The following is a 21,789-nucleotide window of genomic DNA, read 5'->3' on the forward strand; positions in this document are numbered from 1 at the left end:
TTCATAGCTATGTGGCAAGCACTGTACTGATATTCACTTCTCCGGCCCCAGGAACCTCGCCTTTAAAATGATGCAAAAATAGTGGCTTTCCTTAGTTAAGTGTTTTGAGTGGGGAAAACAACAACAACAAACACTCCATTAGATGTTCATCCCTTTTAAAGAATTTGCTTGTTTACTGACCCCTCGCCACCATTCGTGAGCTTACACACGAAAGTGCCCACCCCTCTTAGCAGCTAGCAGTGAGCGTGACCGTGGCATTGGTAGTGATCACCGAGGTAAGAGCTGAAGAGAAGGAATTCACCGTTGCCGCTGAAGAGGCTCATGCTCACCCTGTGCCGAGGAGGCGGCTGCGGCGGTGTTGGGACATGAAGTGAGGATTCCCAGAGCAAACCTGTGCACGCTTCTGCAGAGAATGCAGGTCAAAGAGAAAGACAAACAATTGGTGGATGTTTTTCAGATCCTGATACTAAGAGTAATAATCAATCAGACCAAAAGAATTAATAGTAATACCACTTGATAATACTTACTTGGATAATTGTCTGAAGTTTCTACCATTAGCATATATGCAAATATTTTAGGGGCAAACTTTTTTATGAATATATCTTCAAAGTGTCCTGTCCTTTGGGACAGGAGCTGAGCATGTCTGTCACCTTTTTAATCATTTGTGAATGAGCTTTATTACCTTGAGCTAAGGACAGCCAAACCATGTCTAACACCTTTCCTTCTTTTTTTCTTTTAAGATTAAAAATAAAATGTATTTTAAGGTGTGTGTGTGTGTAGGTGTGTGTTTGTTTGTACATGTTAGTTCAGTGCCCATGGGGTTCAGAAGATGGTGCCTGATCTGCTGAAGCTGGTGCTACAGGAGCTTGTGAGAAGCCTGAAGTGGGTGCTGGAAGCCAAACTGTGGTCACTTAGAAAAGCAGTAAGCAACCTTATGGGCTGAGTCATCTCTCCAGCTCTGTATTGTTATTAATTAAAGCTTGTTGGCTGTGATTTCTTTAGCTGAATTTCCTTGAACTTCGCACACAAGGTCCAGAGGCCCCTGAGCTGGAACTGACCCAAATGCCTCCTCCCTGAGGACTAGCTCTCACAATACCAGAAGGCAGCATGCATGCTTCCAAAGGAAAGAAGCAACCAATAGTCTTAGCCAGCTATGACATCTACGAACCACATTAACCACCAGCATGGCATCGTAGCCCTTAAGGGTACTGTAGTCACATACATATCTTGGTACGTAACTGCTGTTTAATTGGGTTTAAGACCTGCTTAACAAATCATGCCCAATAGTGGAAACTTTACCAACCACCCAGAGCTAGTGACTTCACAAATTTTGGAGAACCTGCAACTACCACTTCACTAAAACAGCATAATCCTAACTACGTTCTGAATATTTGTCCCTACACTCACAGATAAAAGTATCTCTCACCTCTCATCAAGGAGACTCCTCTTTACAGCAGACAATTATAGAAAACCACAAACAATCAAAACACAGAGCTGTGGAGCTCAGTCACAATGGATACATCCACAACCCAACTCCTGCACGTAGGGCTCAGGGATCACTGTAGGAGAGACTGAGAAAGTTTGCAAGAACCAGAGGAACAGGGCGTTTGCTGTGAGATTGTGTCTCCTAGGAACATCACGTCAGAAGATACACCCATAAAGTCTCATTAACCTGGTTGCCTACACATGAGCTACAGATGGATGACATCGACAGACATGCTAATGAGGACAGGGGATAACTCAGGAGGCCTCAATTCTACACAAAGAATTAGAATTACAGACAACTGAGGAATGCTGAGTTGGCTAGACATAGTCTTCCCCAGGGAAGAGCATACCAATTGGTTATGCAATACAAAATGGTCAGTACTGAAAACATACATACAACTTTTTTTTGTTTCTGTTTTTGTTTTTTGAGACAGGGTTTCTGTGTGTAGCCTTGGCTGTCTTGGACTCGCTTTGCAGTCTACGCTGGTCTCGAACTCAACAGAGATCTGCCTGCCTCTGCCTCCCAGAGTGCTGGGATCACAGGTGGCCACCACCATGGACACAATTTACATACAACATTCTACACACTGAGCAGGTTGTATTTATTTATTTTAGAACATGTGCGTGCTTGAGATCGTGCACACACACACACACACACACACACACACATCAATAATTAATGAAAAAAGAGACCATGAATTCGAAAGAGACCTAGGAGGGATAGATGGGAGAGTTTGGAGAAAGAAAAAAAGAAGGGGGCATGATCTATAATTATATTATAGTCTCAAGATACTAAAAGAAATAATTAAAACAACCCCAAACAGATTTATTTTTATTATTTTAAATTGTGTGTATATGTATGTGCTGGTGTGGGCATGTGCAGAAGAGGGCTCTGGGTCCTCTGGAGAAGTTAGCTACATATGGTTGTTAGCTGCCTGATGTGGATGCTAAGAACTTGAGGCCTGTGGAGAAGCATCGAGGGCTGATAGCTGCAGAGCCATCTCTTCAGCCCAGTGGTGATTTCTTACTGTATTCCAGGATTCTATCTAGGTCATTACCTTATTTTTTTTTCTTTCTTTTCTTTTCCTTTTTCTTTCTTCTTCTTCTTCTTTTTTTTTTTTCTCACCCTTCTCCTGAGCGTGCTAACTTCGGAGTTTTCCAGTGTTTTTTATGACCTTGTGAATTCTGAGGACTATTTGTTAGGGATTTTGTATCAAATACCACTATTGGCATCTGATTTATTATGATTATATTAATAGTATTTATTATAATTCTCAAGAAGTGATTTGATAGCAATGAAGATCACAGAGGCTAAGCATCATTTTCCTCTACTGTAGGAAGGCTACATACTAGGAACCTCATTGTTCATTTGGCCTGGCTCCGGTAGATTCTGTCGCTTTCACTACAATCAACTTGCTCTTTCCTGCTCTGTTTCTATAAAGTGCTCTTTGGAGGGAAGCATGGACATAATAAGGGCCAGAGGGCTGCACCTTCTGTGGGCTTTTTTCCCCCTTTCAGGACAGGGTTTCTTTGTGTAGCCTTGGTTGTCCTGGACTTGCTTTGCAGACCTGGCTGGCCTCAAACTCACAGAGATCCACCTGCCTCTGCCTCCCCGAGTGCTGGGAGCTCTGGATCTTTTTTATGGAAATTATATTAGAAGCATCTTCTTGTTTGTAACTGTGAAGGCCCACTTTCCCTCCTGTGTAGGCCTACTCCTTTAGCATAACTGTAGCCATTTTTGTTTCAGGCCTATCAGCCACATCATCTCAGCTTGTTGCTGACATAAAATAATTTCTGTGCATGGCCAGGTTGACCAAAATCTAAAACTACGTTTATGTTCAGCATACTCTGTGACCTTGTTAACCCTGGAAATTCCCCAACTGTAAACACAGCTGGATGCAGCTGGCCCTAACTGTTAGCCTCACTTAGGACCAAGGTCAGCTAGAACTGCTTTGTCTAGATGGCAAAAATAACTTGAGTCACAGCTGACCTCCCTGTTACACTGTCCACCCTCCCCCATGTATGAGCGAATTGCATTTTTTTCCTTTATAAGTTGACTCTGAAAAGCATTCAAGGTTGCATCTCAGCTCCTGAGTCTGGACTGCATCCATGATCGATCAGTCTGGGGGTGTGCGATCAATAAACCATCCATGTCTTACTGAGATTGGTGTCTGAGTGGCTGTTCCTGAACCACAGCACTAACCACTGTAGCACTGGAAATCGAATGTCTGGGCATTAGGTACTTGTTCTGGATGCCACTTCTTCTGAAGCCCCCTCAGTTGACAGACAAAGCATTCCATTTGCATATTGTCCTGACTGGTTTTTGTCAACTTTTGATGCAAACCTAGACATGTCTGGGAAGAGGGAATCTCTGCTGAGGAATTGCCTGCATCAGACTGCCCTGTAGTCAAGTCTCTGGGTAGCATTTTCTTGACTAATGATTGATGTGAAAGGGTTTTGCTCACTGTGGGAGGTGTCACCACGGGGCAGGTGGTTCTAGATTGTATAAGAAAACAGGCTGAGTAAGCAGCAACCCTCCATGGCCTCTGCTTCAGTTCCTGCCTCCAGGTTTCTGCCTTGGCTTCTGTTAATGTGACCTGGGATATTGCTTGCCGCAGTGTTTTATCACAGCAATAAGAAACACATCAAGACACATATACTGTTTACATACACATTCATAATGTACACAGATATTTCTAGATATATTTATATTTAAATATGAGTTTCTGCTAATGCCTTCAACTTAATGCACCCGTGCATAAAATATTTTAGCTTCCTCTTACCTTGCCTAAGTTTCACTTTCCACCAGGGCATTCCATTTATTTACTTCTTCAATTCTGTCATGCAAATATCATGACATGAGAATTGTTAGCTGGTACTCCTGTGGTGAATGACTTTATCACTCAGTCCCTTCTGTCTTAGTTTTGTTTCTTTTTCTTTTTATTTTTTTAAGATTTATTTATTATTTATACAGCATTTTGCCTGCATGTATGCCTACACACCAGAAGAGGGCGCCAAATGTCATTATAGGTGGTTATGAGCCACTGTGTGGTTGCTGGGAATTGAAATGCAGGACTTTTGGGAAAACTGCCAGTGCTCTTAACCTCTGAGCCATCTCTCAGCCCCCTTGTTTTGTTTCTTAAGATAAGGTCTTACTATGTAATTTTGGTTAGGCTGGCTTTTCACGGATATTCACCTGCCTGTCTCCTGCAGGCTGAGATTAAAGCCATGAGCCACCACAACCAGCTCCCACCTGTCTTTAATCTCACAGATTCCATTCATTTCCGCAAGAGTTTAGGTGGGAAATGCCCCACCCCCACTCCCACCCCTCTTTTTAGTGAGTCTGTAGAGAAATGAAAGTGACTAGGGGAGCAGTTTACACATTAATAGAGGCTTGAAGATATATCCCACTTCAGTTGGCACGCTCCTACCATGTGGGAGACTTGGATGCATTTTCTATCTGGCTCTTGATTTATGGACACCCATAGAGTGCACAATCTTACCTGCTGGAGAAACACTCATACACATAAAAATAAAAACTCAACTGCATCTCCCAAGGATAAACAAGCTCTTAAATTATGTTTATAAACACTGGGACTTAAACACACTCAGAAAGTCCCTTTATTTTTTAGTTGTCCCATTTGTGTTCTAATTGTGGCATTTTTGATGTGAGAATGTTTCAGCAGAGTTTAGCAGAGTTTACAATCAATGAGTACTCCCACGGGTTGAATCGTATCTAAGTACCATTTCCCTCATGTAGGAATGGAGATGCTCTGAGAAATAGCCGCTGCAGGTAGCACTCTATCCCCTCCCCCTTAGTCTGACCTTGGAATCTTTTAAAAAGAAAAATAATTTTTTAGGTGCATACAAAAGAGTAGGGTTCTTTACGATGTTTTCATAAATACCTACCTTTGGCCTTTGCCTACATTTCCTTGTTTATTGTTGTCCTTATTTTGGAATTCTCTTTTAGTCTCATTCCTGCTACTGGCAGAATTTAGAATTGTATTGAAATTCTGTGCTACATACAGACCCTTAGATTAAGAATCCTCTATATAGAGCTAAAGGATGGAGTATGCCTTTAATCCTAGCAGACAGGGGACCTCTTGAGTTGGCACCAGCCTGGTCTACAGCGTGAGTTCCAGGACAGCCAGGGCTACTCAGAGAAAGCCTGTCTGGAAAAACCAAAACCAATCCAACCAAACACAAACAAACACACAAACAACACCAAGATATTTTAACTGGTGGAGGAACAAGATCGGATTTATTTTTTAGAAGTAACAGTCTGACACAGTATTGAGAATGGAAAGGATGGAAGAGAAGTGAAGGGCAGTGTATGTCATGTGTGTGTGTGTGTGTGTGTGTGTGTGTTTGTGTGTGTATGGTGGGCAATGTGTGTGTATGGCGGGCAGTTCTTAGTGGCAGAGCAAACAGCTAAGTTTGTGAGACTGTGGAAAGGGAGCTTAAGGTTATGGGGATGGGCAGAAGGGGCTATAAATCCTGTAGGAAGCCTCCCACTACCAGCCTCATTCTTTTTGGAACTGGTCTTGGAATATATGAGGTTGTAAAGGCCCTTTATAGGTGAGCGTTCCGTCTTGCTTACCAGGGGACCCGGATTTCAGTTCTCTGTGAGTAGCAAGGACTAGAGACGCTCCTTCGCGGCTAGTCAGTGCAACAAACACTGCATAGAAATTTCCCGATACTAAGTGGGGGTCTCCAAATGGGCACTTTAGAAATACTTTCTAATTCTTGATGAGAAACCATCAATGGCAAAAGATGGAGGACTGCTTTCTAAAGCTTCGTGCCCTGGGTAGAATTTTACAGCGATGAGCAACATGGGAATGGTTCGCCAAATGAACTCTTCCTTTCGCAGGGCTGGGAAACGTTCCTGGAAGGCGGCCCGGTTGACAAGAACACAACTCGAGCCTGGGGAAGGCTTAGTTTAGGAAAGCGGAAGAAAAGCTGGAGAGCTGCAGGAGTCCACGTCAGCCTCTTCCCCAAACAGCCTCAGCTTGGAGGCTCTTCTGCCACGCCCCTCCGCAGGCGGCACTCGGGCTCGCTCCCCGCGCCTGCGCAGCAGCCGGCGTCTTTCTCCCATTAGCCCTCGGGCCACGCCCCTCCTCCAGGTCGAGGCGGAGCTTTAAGCACCGCCTCCGGTGATTGGACGTTGAGATCCCGACCCCGCGCCCCTCGCTTCGCCACGCCCTCCGCGCCGAGCTCTGCCAAAGGCGATCAGTAGTCGGAGAGGACGTCAGCGCGCGCCCGTGGCCCGGGGCTGCAGGCTCCGCCCCTTTCCCTGCTCCGCCCCGCCCCTGGCCTCTCTCCTCCAGCTCCGCTCCCGGGCGCTCAGCAGCTGGACACCCGCGCTTCGCGGCCATGGAGATTCCTGGGAGTCTGTGCAAGAAAGTCAAGCTGAGCAACGACGCGCAGAACTGGGTGAGTGGAGGGCACAGGAGGGAGCGCGAGGAGCGGGGACGGCCGTGGGAGCCTTGGGCCCCTTCCCCCCCCCCCCCCCCCCGGGGGGGGGGGGGGGCGGGGGGGGGGGCGGGGGGGGCGGGGGCCCCCCCCCCCCCCCCCCCCCGTGCATCTTGCGGGGGCCGGGGGCGGGGACCCGGGCGGCGGCGGCCCTCGTAGCCCAGCCCCGGCCCGGAGCTGTCCCCTCGGCTGGAGAGGCCCAGGGCTGCGGCGGAGGCGGAGGAAGGCGCCTCTGCACGTTCTCGGTTTTCTTGGCTCTTCCGGAGTGCTTGGTCCCAGGTTTGTGTCGCTCTCCGCGGTCTTTTGCATTTATGAGTTGCAGAGAGCCGGGAGAATAACAATGTGGCCATTCATGAATCGGGACTGCTCTGGACTGAGGTTCTTTGTGCTTCTGTTTTAAATCGGAATGCCTGACACAGACATACTTTTAAAGACTCGATTCCTGGTGACAGTTAGGTGTGGGAAGACTGATGGTTTTCTAACACTGAGCAGCGAGTGCCAGTTGGCCTTGTTGGCCAAGTACTGTGCCTTCCGAAGGTTGTTTCCTTCTGTACTTATTCATTGGTGGCAGCAGCTAAGACGGTAAGAGCGAAAGTGGAGACCATTCAACTTCGGAGGCTGCTAAGGCACTGGTTTTAGGTTTAGATGGAATTTTTTATTCTTCAGCTGACAGGATCATGAGGGTTAAATTCAGTCTTGCAAATCATCACTTGCCCTTGGCGAGTCAGGGGGAAGGAAAAAAAAAAAAAAGCTGTTTCAAGCAAATGTTCTTTTGAAGTCATTACTTTACCACGTCTGCTGTCAGGATCAAGAATTCTCACTGTCTTCTTTCATTCTTTTCCTTAACTTCTTAGTTAAGGCGAGGAGGGATGGAGATAAAAGGGAGATTAGGCTATTGGAGGGGCCCTAGTTCCTGTCATTTGTAAGTCGGATGAACTTGAGGAAAGTGTCTCTACTTTGGATCTCAGATGACTGAGGGTGTAACAGTATGTCCTTCATAAGATTGTTTTTCTGAGTAGAGAAGATAATGAACTTGGAAGAGCAATGAAAGCTCTGCCGTGGAACTCAGATTCAGTATACTGTCATTCTGGTCAACAGGTATTTTATGGGTAGGGAAGTAAGTTGACTAAATTGGAGAACTGAAAAGTAACTTTAGCAACACCGTCTATACATCATTTATTTATTTATTTAAAATTAATTTTTATTATTTTACGTGTGAGTGTTTTGCCTGCATGTATGCGTATGTGCGGTGTGTGTGGGCCTGCTGTTCAAGGAGGCCAGAAGTGGGTGTTTGGGATTCCCCTCGGTTGTTGTTACAGATGCGTGGTGAGCCACCAGGTGGGTGCTGGGAATTGAACCCAGATCCTCTGCAAGAGCAAGTGTTCTTAATTGCTGAGCCAGTTCTCCAGCCCCAAGTCATTCATACATTACATTATTTACTAAATTAGTGTACATTCTAAGTAGAGATCCATATTAGACACGATTATAAAAAGGGGGACCCTAGTGTTTAGTTTTCAGTTGCCCATGGCAACTGATTGTAAGAGGCATTTATCCCCTCCGATATATTTTTATGGACTGCAGTGAGTGGCCTAAGACAGGAGTTTTATTGCAGCTCAGAGGCAAGGTTAGTTGGTGCCCAGGTGTTTTTATGAGTTCATGGAGCACCTCACATTTCTGAGGCGGGTGGGAGCCATTACATCCTTGAGTAGAGCCTTCTTTGACTAATGAAGGGGGTTTTTGTCGGGGAGCAGAGATAAAGATAGGGGTGGAGCAGGGCTAGATGCTGTAAATGTTTGGCTAAAGGATGATTTCCTAGGAGACTTTGAATGGAGCTTGACTTTTTAACTTTCTGACAGCTGATGAGGGTGTGTCTAAAGAAGCTGCACATGGTTAATGGTGCAAGTCATGAAATGGGTCATCCAGGGAGACTGGTTCGCAGAAAAGATGCAGGCACTGACTGATGGTGAGGACCAAGTGAGTTAGTAGGCCCGAAGCATGGTTGACATGGCAACATTGTTTAAGGCCTTCTTGTTGATGGTTGCTCCAGTGTGAGCAGTTCAATAGCTGGCTGAAGGGAGCAAAGAAAGGACAGGGGAGATCTGACTGGATCGAGGTGAGGAACGTTAAAAAAATGACCCTGCGGTTTTGATCTGAGAAGTTGTGAAGAAGGTTGAAATGTTGTATCTAAGTTAACTTGTTGAGGCTCTTCTGGCATTTCCTTGGGTGGGGTTTAAAAACAAGGACCCTGAGTTTGTAGGGTGGTGGACAATCCGCTACCCCAGAACTCAGTTATCACACTTAGCATTTCCATTTTATTAATGAGGAATTTGAGGCACAGACGTGTTAAAGGTGCCAATTGGAATTTTAAGCCTGTATTTGAAGGCCAGCCTTGGTTGAGAAATTCTGTCTAAGAAAAATTGAACCACCTGTATAACAAAACAAAGCACATCAAAATAAATGAAAAAAATACAAAATAAATATCAATAATTTGATTAGCTTAATACAGTTCAATATTTTCATTTACTTTATATTTTTACTACACGTACAAGCTCAATACTATTTGTGATCAACGAATGTAAAGTTATTGGTCTTTCGCCTTTTTTGTATGTAGTAATCTAGAGGGCGTTTTGAATTTATCATACATTTTAGCTCAGGGTAGGGTTTCCGCACCTGCTGTCTGGGACTTGTGCACATTGTTGCTACAGGTATTGAATTAGGTTAGGCGAGGGGTAAAGAGCTGACGGCTAATTTGAGTGGGACATGGGAAGGGCGTTACTTAACCTACGGAGAGCAGGTTCTAAGCTTCAGCCTGCCCTCTGCTAAGGAACATGTACGAGAAATGGATTCCTGGAGGTCAGTAAGCATGAGACAGGGGAATATAGTTCCATGACCCTAGGAAGTACTTTGTTCCGATGTCACCATATACCAATGTTGCAAAGAAGAGCCCAGAGTCCACTGTCCACAGGAGCCCCCTTCGCTGTCAGTCTGAAATATAACGACTGTTAGTCTCTAGCTGATTCACTTGTTCTTGCGTAGGGTCGGTTTCCATCTGCCCTTTGGTAACGTGTCGCTTGGGCCATGGGATATTTGGGGCCACTCATTTGGGGCTCAGGTGTCACCCTTTTGTAGAATCATATCCAGCCGAACCTTCCGCCCATGTCAGCTTTATGCTGGACTGGATTGCACAGGCCAGCCATCTTGTTAGCTCTGGTTACTCTTCTTCCCACAGACCAGTCTGAAACCCAGCACAAGACCCTGAAGCACAGATGGCTTCATTCTGGGGTTTCTGCTTCCTTCCCCCACCACTCCCCTTATCCCTGTAGCTCAACACAACTTCCTTTACACACGGTACATCCTTAGGATTTTGTATTTTCCTGCTGTCTGGGCTTCTTCAGAGCTTTGGGCTGTTTGACCCTAAGTGTGTCACCATGTGGACCTTCTCCATACTTTCTTGTTCCTGGGTTGAATTGCTTGTACAGCTCTGTATGTGCTGCTCCTATTCTGTATGTGTATACATGCTACATTAGAGATGTTTTGTATCATGAGCTCCCATGTGGCAGGAAGGGCAGAGGGATAGACTGTAGAGTAACCCAGATGCTCTTGAAAGCACAAATCCTTCGTCTGTTTAAGTAACGGAGTGAACAACACACATGGTTGGATTTGGATGGCAGTGGTGTCGCTTACCCATCCGCACAGTCGTGGGCATGTTCCCTTAACCCGTCTGTGCTTCAGCACTCTCCTCTGCAATAAGGACAAACTAGCCATCACCGCAGGCTAAATTATGCATATGTCAAGGGCATAGAGGTTCAGTAGGTTGAGGCTCTGTGGTCCCTGGCACTGATCTTGCTATTTAATAACTAATCAAATATTTAATACCCTCTCTGTATTTGCCTTTGTTCCTCATCTGGGGTACGCAGAGGAAGAAGGGCCAAAAGGGATTCTTCTCTGGTGGCCTTTCCCTTCTACTTGGGATGATTCTTCCTTTCACCAGCTTTACATTCGTCAGTCTCTTCTCCCGGCTTCCTCATAGAAGGCCAGCAGCCCATTCTGGAGTTGGGGGAAGACTAAGATTCTACAGAGAGACTCAAGATGAGATAGGACATGTAAAACATTGTCTCCATTGAGACAGGGGCAGGCATTGGCCATCTTGAGCCTACAAGTGTGGGAGCTGATGCTGCAGGAAGTGTCCAGAGGAAAGGGAAGGCTCAAAGTCTACCAAGAAGCATCCCTATATTGCTGACTAATGTGGTTTGCGTAAATGTCTTCCAAAGGCCCACATGTTAGAGGCTGGTTGCCAACTCGTGCGCTGTTGGTAGGTGGTAGAACCTTTAAAAGGTTCCGGTGGGAGGAAGTCTGGTCTTTGGGGGCATTCTTGAAGGGGCATTTGGAATCCTGCCCACTTCCTGTCACTTCCCAGCTGCCATGTGGCAAGCATCTTGTTCCTCAGGCACTCACCATCACAAGGTTTTGCCTCACAGTAGCCCAAATCAGTGGGACCTATGGACCATGGCCTGAAGCTCCCGAGTCCAGGAGACTATCCTGATAGTTTGTTACAGTAATGGAAACCTTATTAATGTTCAAAAAGACGGCAGTAGCGTCTGGAAGGGCCTGGTTTTGTCTAGTATGGTAGCCACCAGCCACACATGGCAATTCATTAAATAAAATAAACCAGGCTCCTCGCTTGTAATGACCTCATAGCTAGTGCTGTTAGGATTAGTTAATGATCACATTAACTTTCCATCTGTTAGAGGTATAAGTCTAGCCTTGACATCACTGCCTCTTTCCTTTTCTTTCTTTTCTTGTATGTATCTGTATATTCATGTATTTTTACTTTCTTCCCAGGGCAAGGCATTTCTGGAGCCAGTGACTGCCCTGCAGTTTTGTTTTTGGGCAGAGTGGTGGGGTGTCTAGCTGCCATTGGCCTTCCTCCTCTTAGCATGGGTCTTCACATCTCAAGTGTCAATAAGTGTTCCACCCATTTCTATCTCACTGAATCTTGACGTAGAGTCTCTTCTCAGTGATTGTCAGCCAGGCGAGATTTTTGCCACCGTTCAGGAGGTATTTGGTTGTTATTTTTGTGGCATTGGGGGGGGGGGATGATGCTTCTAGTATTTGTTGGATAAAGGTCAAGGCTACTACTCAACATTTACCATACATGAGGCAGCTTTTTAAAAACCAAGAATGACTAGCTTTAAAAAGTCATTGATGCTGAAGTGGAGAAGCCACGTGCTGCTCTTTGCTTTAACTAAGAAAAAGAAAAAAAAAAGAATTTTAAATCCGAGATGCAAAAGTAGTTACTGAAAATAAAAAAGTCCTGGTGTGGGAGACGGATGTGGGAAAGAACACTTATTCTGGAAACATGAGGAACTGTGGATAGCTCCCTTGGACCTATATGTAAGCAGGTCCTCGTAGTCACATGTTGATTTTAGTGTCTATGTTATCAAACTTGCCTCTTCTGAACTTTTTTTTTTTTTTTGCTAGGGAAAGACATTTTTCTGTGGATGTGTCATCAAACATTTGTTGGGTAGAGTCCTTTAGCTTTGGTTCTGAGTAGGTACAGAGCTGCAATCTCATATGAATTATTTGTCTGTAGCCTGCCTTACCAATGTCTGTGACTGCCTCAGTGGCTGAGACCATGGGTGTCTGTAGAATTACTGGGGTAGTGCAGTTTTGTAGTGGGTGGAGGTTGCTGTGGATGTTGAGTGCTGAGTGCTGGTTACAGTCTGTGTCTCTGGTAGTCAGGGACAGTTCGGGGACTATGTCCACAGGCCTCACAGGGTTAGATGCCCTTAGCATCGGGGATCTCCAGCAATGGGGATTACGGCACCAGGGACATGGCCTGCAGGAGGCATGTCTTTAAGCCCACCAGCGATGAGCACTGGTGATGTACTATGGCTAGGTACACAGGTCCCAGATCTCTGGGTACAAGATCCTTGGTTCTTCAGGTCTTAGCAGTGGCATATCATGCTGTGGGCTACCTGTCCCCTTCAGATACAAGAAACTACACAGCCTTGGGTTCGGGGGTCACAAGCGCACAGCGGGGTTAGTGAGGTTGCAGCTTTCTGTATGAGTGTGATAGCGTGTTGGTGGAACACTCATTTGCTCCTAGCAGAAGCAAAGGCTTTTTATGGACGCTAGTGCTTGCTTTCCTTTGGCTGTCAGACTCTTGAGTCAGTGCACCCAAGGAGTTGGAATTGATCAAGACATTCTGGGGAATCAGAAAAACAACCCTGGTGTCAGTAAGAGGAAGATTCTGTCAGGTTCTAACACCATACCAGAATACATTGCAGGAGAGACTGGAGCCAGGACAGTAGTGGGTTAGTGATGGGCTGGACCATATTTTGACCAGGACCTATTAGCTTACATGTACCTCCTGCCCTTTATTTAATCCCAAATGTCACATTAGTTCCCATGGTTTTCTGCCAGAATAGTTTTCAGCGTAGAAGGCAAGAAACTGTCAGGGTACATTCTTTTTTTAATGATTAAATGAGATAGTCTCTACCTATCTTGTATTTTCTCTCAACCATAACTTCAGCGCAATTTGTAGTTTGTTGGGTCATTTTTATACAGTTGGTCTTAAGTTTAATAAGAAAAAGCAGGAAACATTTCATAGGAACAAAATAAATCAAAACACATCAGATACAGGTTTCTTCTTGTCTACTAGTGAAGTGACCTGGAAACATCCCAAAACAAAATGAGCAGGTCGAACAGGTTTGGCGAACCGAGGGAACAGAGGCAGTTTACTTTGCAGCACTCTCTTCGTTGCCTTCCAGCAGACACCTAGCTCCCTTCCGTGCAGCGAGGATGGGACCTCCTGCTGGAGAGGCTCTCTGCTTGCCACGAGAGAGGCCAGCATCTGTGTCTGGAACCCTTTCAGGCTTGAAATGTGTAGCCGCCAAGCATTGTTTCCTTAAGAACTGGGTCCAATTTCCCACAGAGATTTTTGTAAGTAATTATTATGTAGGATAGCATAGCATACTAACATATGTAGTGTGATTTTATTGGGATTATAAATTCACTAATGAAATTAGCGGAAGGAGGGTGTACCCCTTGTGGTATGCTTATTAAAAGAATTGTCAACTCGCCCCTTTCACTTCCGGAGGTTTCGTACCTCAGGGCAATGAGCAATGAAAGTCAGTTGGGCAGAAGCTGCCTTTCCTGTGCGTGATTGTGAAAGGGAAAGTGGGCAGAAAGCCTTACCCTCAGGTGCTTTTCCAAGCAGAGCAGCTGGGGACGAGTCTGGAGGTAGAAGGTCTGGGTGGAAATCCGTTCCTTAAAAATAGTCTCAGGCTGGGGAGATGGCTCAGCTGCTTAAGGGAGCTCAGTTCCCTTCCAGAGGACCCAGGTTGGTTCTCCCCACCGACGCTGGGTGTTACAGCTGCCTGGAAGTGCAGCGCCAGGGTACCTGCACACACACGGCAAGTATATACAGATACACTCACATATAAACAAACAAACAAACAAACAAACACACCAACAAGCCCACACACAGGAGTGGTGGCTCATATCCATTCTGTCAGCTTCTGGGAGGTGGAGACAGAGGTAGCATAGTTTCTCATCCTGAGACTGTGTCTCAGCAAGATAAGAAACACAGTTCTTGGTGGTCATCAGTAACACTGCAGGAGATCTGAACGCTTGCTCTCTCGTAAAAGATTAACAACACTGTCCTCAAAATGACCTTCAAGCGCCACGGAAGCCAGGTGAGGGATCACAGCATGTGGGCATAGCACAGAAATAATAAATGATGAATCCAATAAGGCAGGGCGTGTGTTTTCTACATCACTCTCGCTGACTGAGGGAGCACAGCTTGGAGAGAGCTATCCTCTGCTTGGACCAAGGACATTGGAGTGAGTACCTGGCTTAGTCTAAACTAACACTGAACCCATGCAGGTCAAACCCAGCTCTCCTGCAGCTTCACTCTCCAGGTTGGTACCTGTAGGTGGGCCCCAAGCCTGCCCTCTCGCGCCATGTAAGTTTCTGCAGCCTTGATTCCAAGCTCAGCACATCAGGCCAACCGCAGCAGCTTTTGTTACTATCTATGCACCAAACATTTGGGCTCAAAATGGGCTTAGAATCAGATAGGTCTTGATAGGTAATAGTGAGTGATTTCAGCACTCCATGCTCATCTCCAGGTAGGTATTTCTGCTGGCTGATCAAGAAGATATAAATAACTCGCGCAGCTCCTTAACAGTCAGTGAGTTTAAAGAAGTAATAAAAGAGCCCTCCCAATGGAGACTAGGTCTGGATGGAGTGCCTGCCGAATCTCTTAAGAAAGCGCTAACTAGTACCCCACAAATTGTTCCATAAAACAGAAGGGGGAGGGGCACTCCCATACTCACTCTATGACTCCCGTGTTACCCTGAATCACAAAGAACATAAACAAGAAAAAAAATTGTAGACCAGTTTATCTGATAAACAGATGAAAAAATTCTCAGTGAGATTCTTACCAAACCCAATGGAAGAGTATACGAAGACATTCATAAACAGTGACCCAGCTTGGTTTCATTTTCGGGATGCAGTGTTCTTGTATAAATCGGTAAGTGCAATCAGCACATTGACGTAGAACCTAAGCCAGGTGGTCCTCTCACCCAGTACAGAAAAGGCCTTTTTCACTAAGCTCAGCATCCTTTCATTGTAAACGACCTTAAATTATGAATGGAAGGATTATAAAGACAGTATATTATAAACCTGTAGACAACATTTTGCTTAGTGGAGAAAAACTGAGAGCATTTCCTGTAAAATCTGGAATGGGATAAAGGTACCCACTCTCTCCAGTCTTAGTATTTTGCTTGCAGCCTTATTAGCTAGAGCAGTAAGCCTAGAAAAATAAATAAAAGGCTAGAAATAAGGAAGAAGTCAAATTGTTCTTACTTGCAGATCACACAATCCTTAAGAGACCCTAAAAAGTTCATCAGAAAACAGAGCAGCTAAGGTTTTCAGCAGAGTAATAGCAAAGTCAACATTTAAAAAGCAGTAGCCTTTTTGTATATCTATAATGAACCTGTAGCCAGATGTGGTGATGCACACCTTTAATCCCAGCAGTTTATAGGCAGAAGCAGGTTGATCTCTTAGTTTGAGGCCAGCCTGATCTACAAAGTGAGTTCCAGGACAGCAGAAACGCTGTCTCAAAAAGCCAAAGAACAAACTTGCTGTGAAGTTGGGGGAGAGGGTATGCGGGATGGGGTGGAGAGGAGCTCCCCATTCACAATAGCTTCACAAAACAACTGTAGGAGTAAACCTAACTAAGGTGATAAAAGTCCTCAACAATGAAACTCAAGAAAGAAATTGAAGAAGACACTAGAAGGTGGAATATCTCCCTTGCTCATGGATAGACAGAATTCGTACAATGAAAATGGCTATAGTGAAAGCAATGTATGGATTTAGTACAGTCTTTATCAAAATCTCAGAACTAGAGAAAACAATCATAAAATTCACAGGAATGCACAGAAGGCTCAGAACTAGCTACAATCATACTTAGAGGAAAGAGTAATGCTCGCACAAGGTACCGCAATACCTGATCTCATATTATATTACAGAGCCTTAGTAACAATGTATCTACCCGACCGGATAGTTTGGATCCATAGTAACAATGTATCTATGTGGTCTCACAGTAACAATGTATCTACCTGATCTCATATTACAGAGCCATAATAACAATGTATCCACTGACACAAATACCAGACCTATAGAGCAGTGGAATAGAATTGGAAATCCAGAGATAAACCCTCTCATAGAACCTATTTTTTTTTTTCTTCAAAACAGTGAAAACTATACATTAGAGAAAAAGTTATGCTCTGACGAATGATTTTCAGAAAACTGGAATTTCACATGAAAACAGCTGAAACTAGACCCTTCTCTGACAAAAGGAAAATCAAAGTGTATCAGAGACCTTAATGTTAGTCCTGGAACTTGGATACTGCTAGAGGAAATTTAGACAAACCTTTCAAGATAAAGTACAAACAAGCATTTCCTGAATTCTAGTGGCACAGGAATGATCTTAAATACTGACAACTTGGATTATATTAATAAGATTCTGTGGGCTGTCAAGATGGCTCAGTGGCCAAAGGAACTCGGTGCCAAGCCTGATGACCCAAGTTCGATCCCTGGAACCCACACAGTGGGAGAAGAGAAGCAATTTCTGCAAATTGTCTTCTGACTTCCACATGTGCACTGTGTCATGTGTGTGCACCCAACCCCCAAACCCAAACACAAGTACATACATGTAAAAAAACAAAGGTTCTCTATAGCGAAGGAAGCATACTGGAGTGAAGAAACAGCCTACAGAACAGTCTTTGCCAGTTACGCATCTGACAGGCTGCTGCCTCACACCTCTAATCCCAGCATCTGGGAGGCAGAGACAGATGGATCTCTGTGAATTCAAGACCAACCAGGTCTATTTAGTGAGTTTTGGGCCAGTCAGGGCTTACATAGTGAGACCCTGTCTCAAAAAGAGAAGAGCCCAAAGTAAACCCTCCAAATACCAAAAGACAACACATGAGAACAACGATGCCAGGGACTGTCTAAAGAGGAACGCAGTGAGAATGTTAACACCCGTGACCACTGTGGTGTTCAGGACAGAGGTTCCTCAGCATTCGTGGCACTGCTGTACAGCTTGTTTTAGTTAGGGCTTCTATTGCGATTATGAAACACCGTGGCCAGGAGCAACCTGGGAAGGAAGGGGTTTCCATGTTATCCCGGAACTCAAACAAGGTAGGAATCCAGAGGCAGGAGCTAATGCCGAAGCCATGAAGGAGTGCCGGGTACTGGCTCGCTCACCCTGCTGCACAGGACCACCAGCCCACTGTGGCTCCACCCACTGTGGGCTGACCTCCTCCCTCGACTACTACTTAAGGAATGTTCTACCGGCGTGGCTACAGTCTGATCTTAGAGGGAGGCAGTTTTTCAGTTGAGATTCTCTCCTCAAATGACTAGGTTGTGTCAAGTTGACACAAAGCTAGCCAACACACCACTCTTGGTTACAGAGTTCCAGATCCTGAGTCAAGACACCAACATACATAAGGGGCATCATGCACTATTCATAATAATCAGGAAATGGAACCAGCCTAGAGGTTAATCAGCAGATGAATAGATGAAGAAAGAGTGGTCCATATATTCAGTGGGATTTTATGCAGCCATAAAGAAAAAAATGTAACTAGTAAATTTGCAGGAAAGTAGATGAAATTGATAATCGCTATCTTAAGTAGAATAAGCCAGCCTTAGACAAATACTGCATATTTTCTCTTGCACCTAAATTCAAAATTGTAAACATGTTTGTTTGTATGGGTGTGCTTGTATTTAAATATATATATATTTGTTTATAGCTTACAAAACTAGAAAGTGGATCATAAGAGAGAAAGAAGAGATTCTAAGGAAGGAAGGAAGGAAGGAAGGAAGGAAGGAAGGAAGGAAAGAAGGAAGGAAGGAAGGAAGGGAATAGTGAGGATGATGGATTCCAGGGAAAAGGAAAGCAGAAATGATGTTAACGGGGGATGAAAGGGAGCTAGGTGAAGGGGTGTGGTGGGAGGATGGTTGGGGAGGGACTGAGAACCAAGGATCATTTACACATTTGTGTGAAGATGCCTTGAAGATGGGGAGGTGGCAGTTGTGAGAAGCTGAAGCAGGTATTAGGAGAGGGGGGATGTGCTGGAAATCCACCACTTGCATGCTTGGAATTGCTAGTGATATTAAAAATTGTCCTGAGAAAGAAATTCCACTAACCCCCTTTTTCCAGAACTAGGAAAACCAATCAGAAAACTGGTAAAGGACTTCAGGAAGCTCCCGGTAACGAAAGCTGTCTCAGCAGCAGAGAACCAAGCAGGAAGGGTCACACTGCCCTACTTCAGAAGTGGAGATCCAGACACATATAGAAGCCATAGGGACAGAGTGGGGTCCAGAAGTAAGCCCCCACACAGTCAATTTTGACAGAGGTGCCAAGCATACCTAATGCAGGAAAGACAGTCCTTTCAGGTAGTGCTGCTGGGAAAGTGGATACTCCCATGCAGGGGAGTGAGACCTGCGGCCCTCCCTCCCTTCAGAAGCTGCTGTCTTTATCACCCTGCTGAGGGAAGTCCTGCCCTCTGCCCGCCTCTCCTGCTCTGTGGCCTTTTTAATGTGAATTGTCCTACTCTCTTCTAACGTAATCTCACTGGTTTGATTTTCGGTTAAATATAAGCTCATCGAGGATGGAAATATTATTTACTTGGCCTACTGGATACCTCAGTAATTACCGGCTGAATGAATGGTTGGCTAAATAACTGTGTGAGAAAATGAGTGATGGAAGCTTCTAGATTCTACCACTCGTTATGAGACCTTGGGTAAATTATTTAATAACTCTCCTCAGGTCTAGCGGCTTCCATAAAACTACCGTAGTAAGAGTACACATGGCATTGTGCTGCTGTGAGCGTTAAGTTGGCTGCAGGAGTAAAATGCTAACATTATGGAAGTATGGTAAAGGAAATGAAAGTCAGCTGTTTTAGCTTTGCGTTCAACATCCTCGACAGAGTACGGAATGTATGCTTACAAGGAATATATTTTGACCTTTTAAAGGACTTGTGTGATCCGGAATTCTTTTTCTCTTCTTTTTTCCCTAGGGGATGCAGAGAGCAACTAATGTCACCTATCAAGCCCACCATGTCAGCAGGAATAAGAGAGGTCAGGTGGTGGGGACCAGAGGTGGCTTTCGTGGTTGCACAGTTTGGCTGACAGGTACGGTCAAGAGAGAAATGAGTGGGTGTGGCGATGTGTGCCTGGAATCCCAGCTCTTGGGAGGCTGGGTGGGCGTTGCCTCTGCTTTGAAAGGCAGTCTGGGCTACAGAGTAAGTCAGGATCAGTCTGGGCTGTGTAGCAAGAAGACTAGAAGATGACCTCAGTCTTCTAGAAAGCACTGCCCTTCCATGGTTTATGGTCACATTGCTCAGTCTCTGCTTACAAGAACAACAGGTACTGAGTTCGGGGCCCGCCCTAACCAGCCAAGACTGTATTCAGTTAAGGTCCCGGTCTAAGGTCATCAGAATTACTCAAAGCCTCGTGGAGTAGAACAGCAGCCTCTTTGGTTACTTAGCACTGCCAAGGCAGAGTTTAAGGGCTTCCGGGGCTGTCTTTGCCTGGCTCTCACTTGGTTGTAGTCAAGGCCCTGTGAGTTGCAGTACTGAAGTCTCCGCTGGGCTGGCATCCCTGTCAGCTGGGGGCTCAGCTGGTTGACAGGGTCGACTGGAACAAGCTGGTGACCTCTGTAGCGGAGTGGTTCCGGGGTGCTCTGGAACTGACAAGTGAACACCAACGAGTTACCGATCCATTTCTAGTGTAGCCTTGGAAGGCTGTACAGTGTCACTCCCTGTATGTTTTGTCTACCAGTGGCCCCCTCAGCCAGCCCAGACCCAAGAGGGTGACATTAGATAGCCTGGGTTGAGGGGACAGTGACAGGTCACAGTGCAGAGACTCGAACTTGTAGGGCAGGCTATGCTGTCGTAGCTGTCTTTGGTCAAAGACGGTTTGCTGAGTTAAAGCGGCTGGCCCACTAATGCGGCCCTCTCTTCTCATTTAGCCTTCTGTACTGCCATGATTTCGGTCCAGATCATTGGCATATTAGACTTCCTTATTCGTCTCCTGCCTTCTTGTTCTCTTGACTTTGATCTGTAGTTACGGTGTCCAAGGTGGTGGAGCGTTAGTATATAAATCTTTTCTTTCTTTCTCCTAGTCACGTAGTGAATAAGCATGATTAGACAGGGGGGTGAATGGAAATAGGGTTTTCTTACCAGCTGAATTATGCCTCCCAGGCAGCTAGTTCCATGGTCCGTGAGAGGCTTGACCCTGAATATGGAGAGAGCACACAGAGCAGTGCCGGGCTTCCTTTTCTCCTTCCCTTTTCTGCCCTTATTATATAGAATTTGTCATTTCGGCTATCGCATTGCGGCAGGTGGCTTTCACTAGTGTGAAACACTGCCAAAGTGAATATACCTACCCACTCATGACACTAAACTTTGTTAATAGTTTCTGGAGCTCATTAGTGGTTTCTGAGTTATTCAAGTTAGCAGTATGCATGCTAAAGAAGAACACCCCAAGGAACCCCTAAATAAAAAAAAAAAAAAACCCTAGATGCTCATAATAGATATTTTGAGTAAATAAAAGGTCAATCTTTGTTTGTTTGTTTTGTTTTTTTGAGACAGGGTTTTTCTATGTAGCCCTGTCTGTCCTAGACTTACTTTGTAGACCAGGCTGGACTGGAACTCCCAGAAATCCTTCTGCCTCTGCCTCCCGGAGTGCTGGGATTACAGACGTGCCATCTTCTGTAATGGGTAAGGTGCTGTGAGTAGTTAATCTTGTCAGGGGAGTCCGGGCTCTAAGTTCCCATGTGGCATTTGTTTGCACTGCCCCCGCCAGGATTGTCCGGGGCAGGGAAGACGACCGTGAGCATGGCTCTGGAGGAGTACCTGGTGTGCCATGGCATTCCGTGCTACACTTTGGATGGCGACAACATCCGTCAGGGTCTCAATAAAAACCTCGGCTTCAGCCCCGAGGACAGGGAAGAGAATGTCCGGCGCATCGCAGAGGTGGCGAAGCTGTTTGCCGACGCCGGCTTGGTGTGCATTACAAGCTTCATATCGCCTTACACGCAGGTGCGTAGCCCTTGTCACCCTGGGTGCTGCGTGCGTTATTAGAGTGTGGTATCAGGCGAAGCACCTAAATTAAACAGTGCCTGTGTTTTCAGGTTAACTTCAACTTTTTTATGTCCCCAGAATTAAAATAAAAAATTATATGCTGTGATTTTTCTGAGTAAATCCAGTTTGGGTAAAAGTTGCTATTAAAACATCCTTAAGTATAAAGTATTTTTTT

General features: G+C 45.3%; 1 protein-coding gene across 1 annotated transcript in view; it reads left to right on the forward strand.

Moving 5' to 3' along the window:
* Positions 1 to 6,771: 6,771 nt before the first annotated feature.
* Positions 6,772 to 21,789, forward strand: part of Papss1 (3'-phosphoadenosine 5'-phosphosulfate synthase 1) — a 115,414-nt gene continuing 100,396 nt past the window's right edge. The window contains exons 1-3 of the mRNA XM_055628074.1: positions 6,772 to 6,918; positions 19,548 to 19,662; positions 21,337 to 21,572. Coding sequence (XP_055484049.1) covers positions 6,859 to 6,918; positions 19,548 to 19,662; positions 21,337 to 21,572 — 411 coding nt within the window. The 5' untranslated portion in view covers positions 6,772 to 6,858. The remainder of the gene's footprint in view (positions 6,919 to 19,547; positions 19,663 to 21,336; positions 21,573 to 21,789) is intronic.

The sequence above is a fragment of the Psammomys obesus genome, unplaced genomic scaffold (genome assembly GCF_907164565.1).
Source record: "Psammomys obesus unplaced genomic scaffold, mPsaObe1.curated_primary_1811, whole genome shotgun sequence".
In the NCBI taxonomy this organism is placed as follows: domain Eukaryota; kingdom Metazoa; phylum Chordata; class Mammalia; order Rodentia; family Muridae; genus Psammomys; species Psammomys obesus.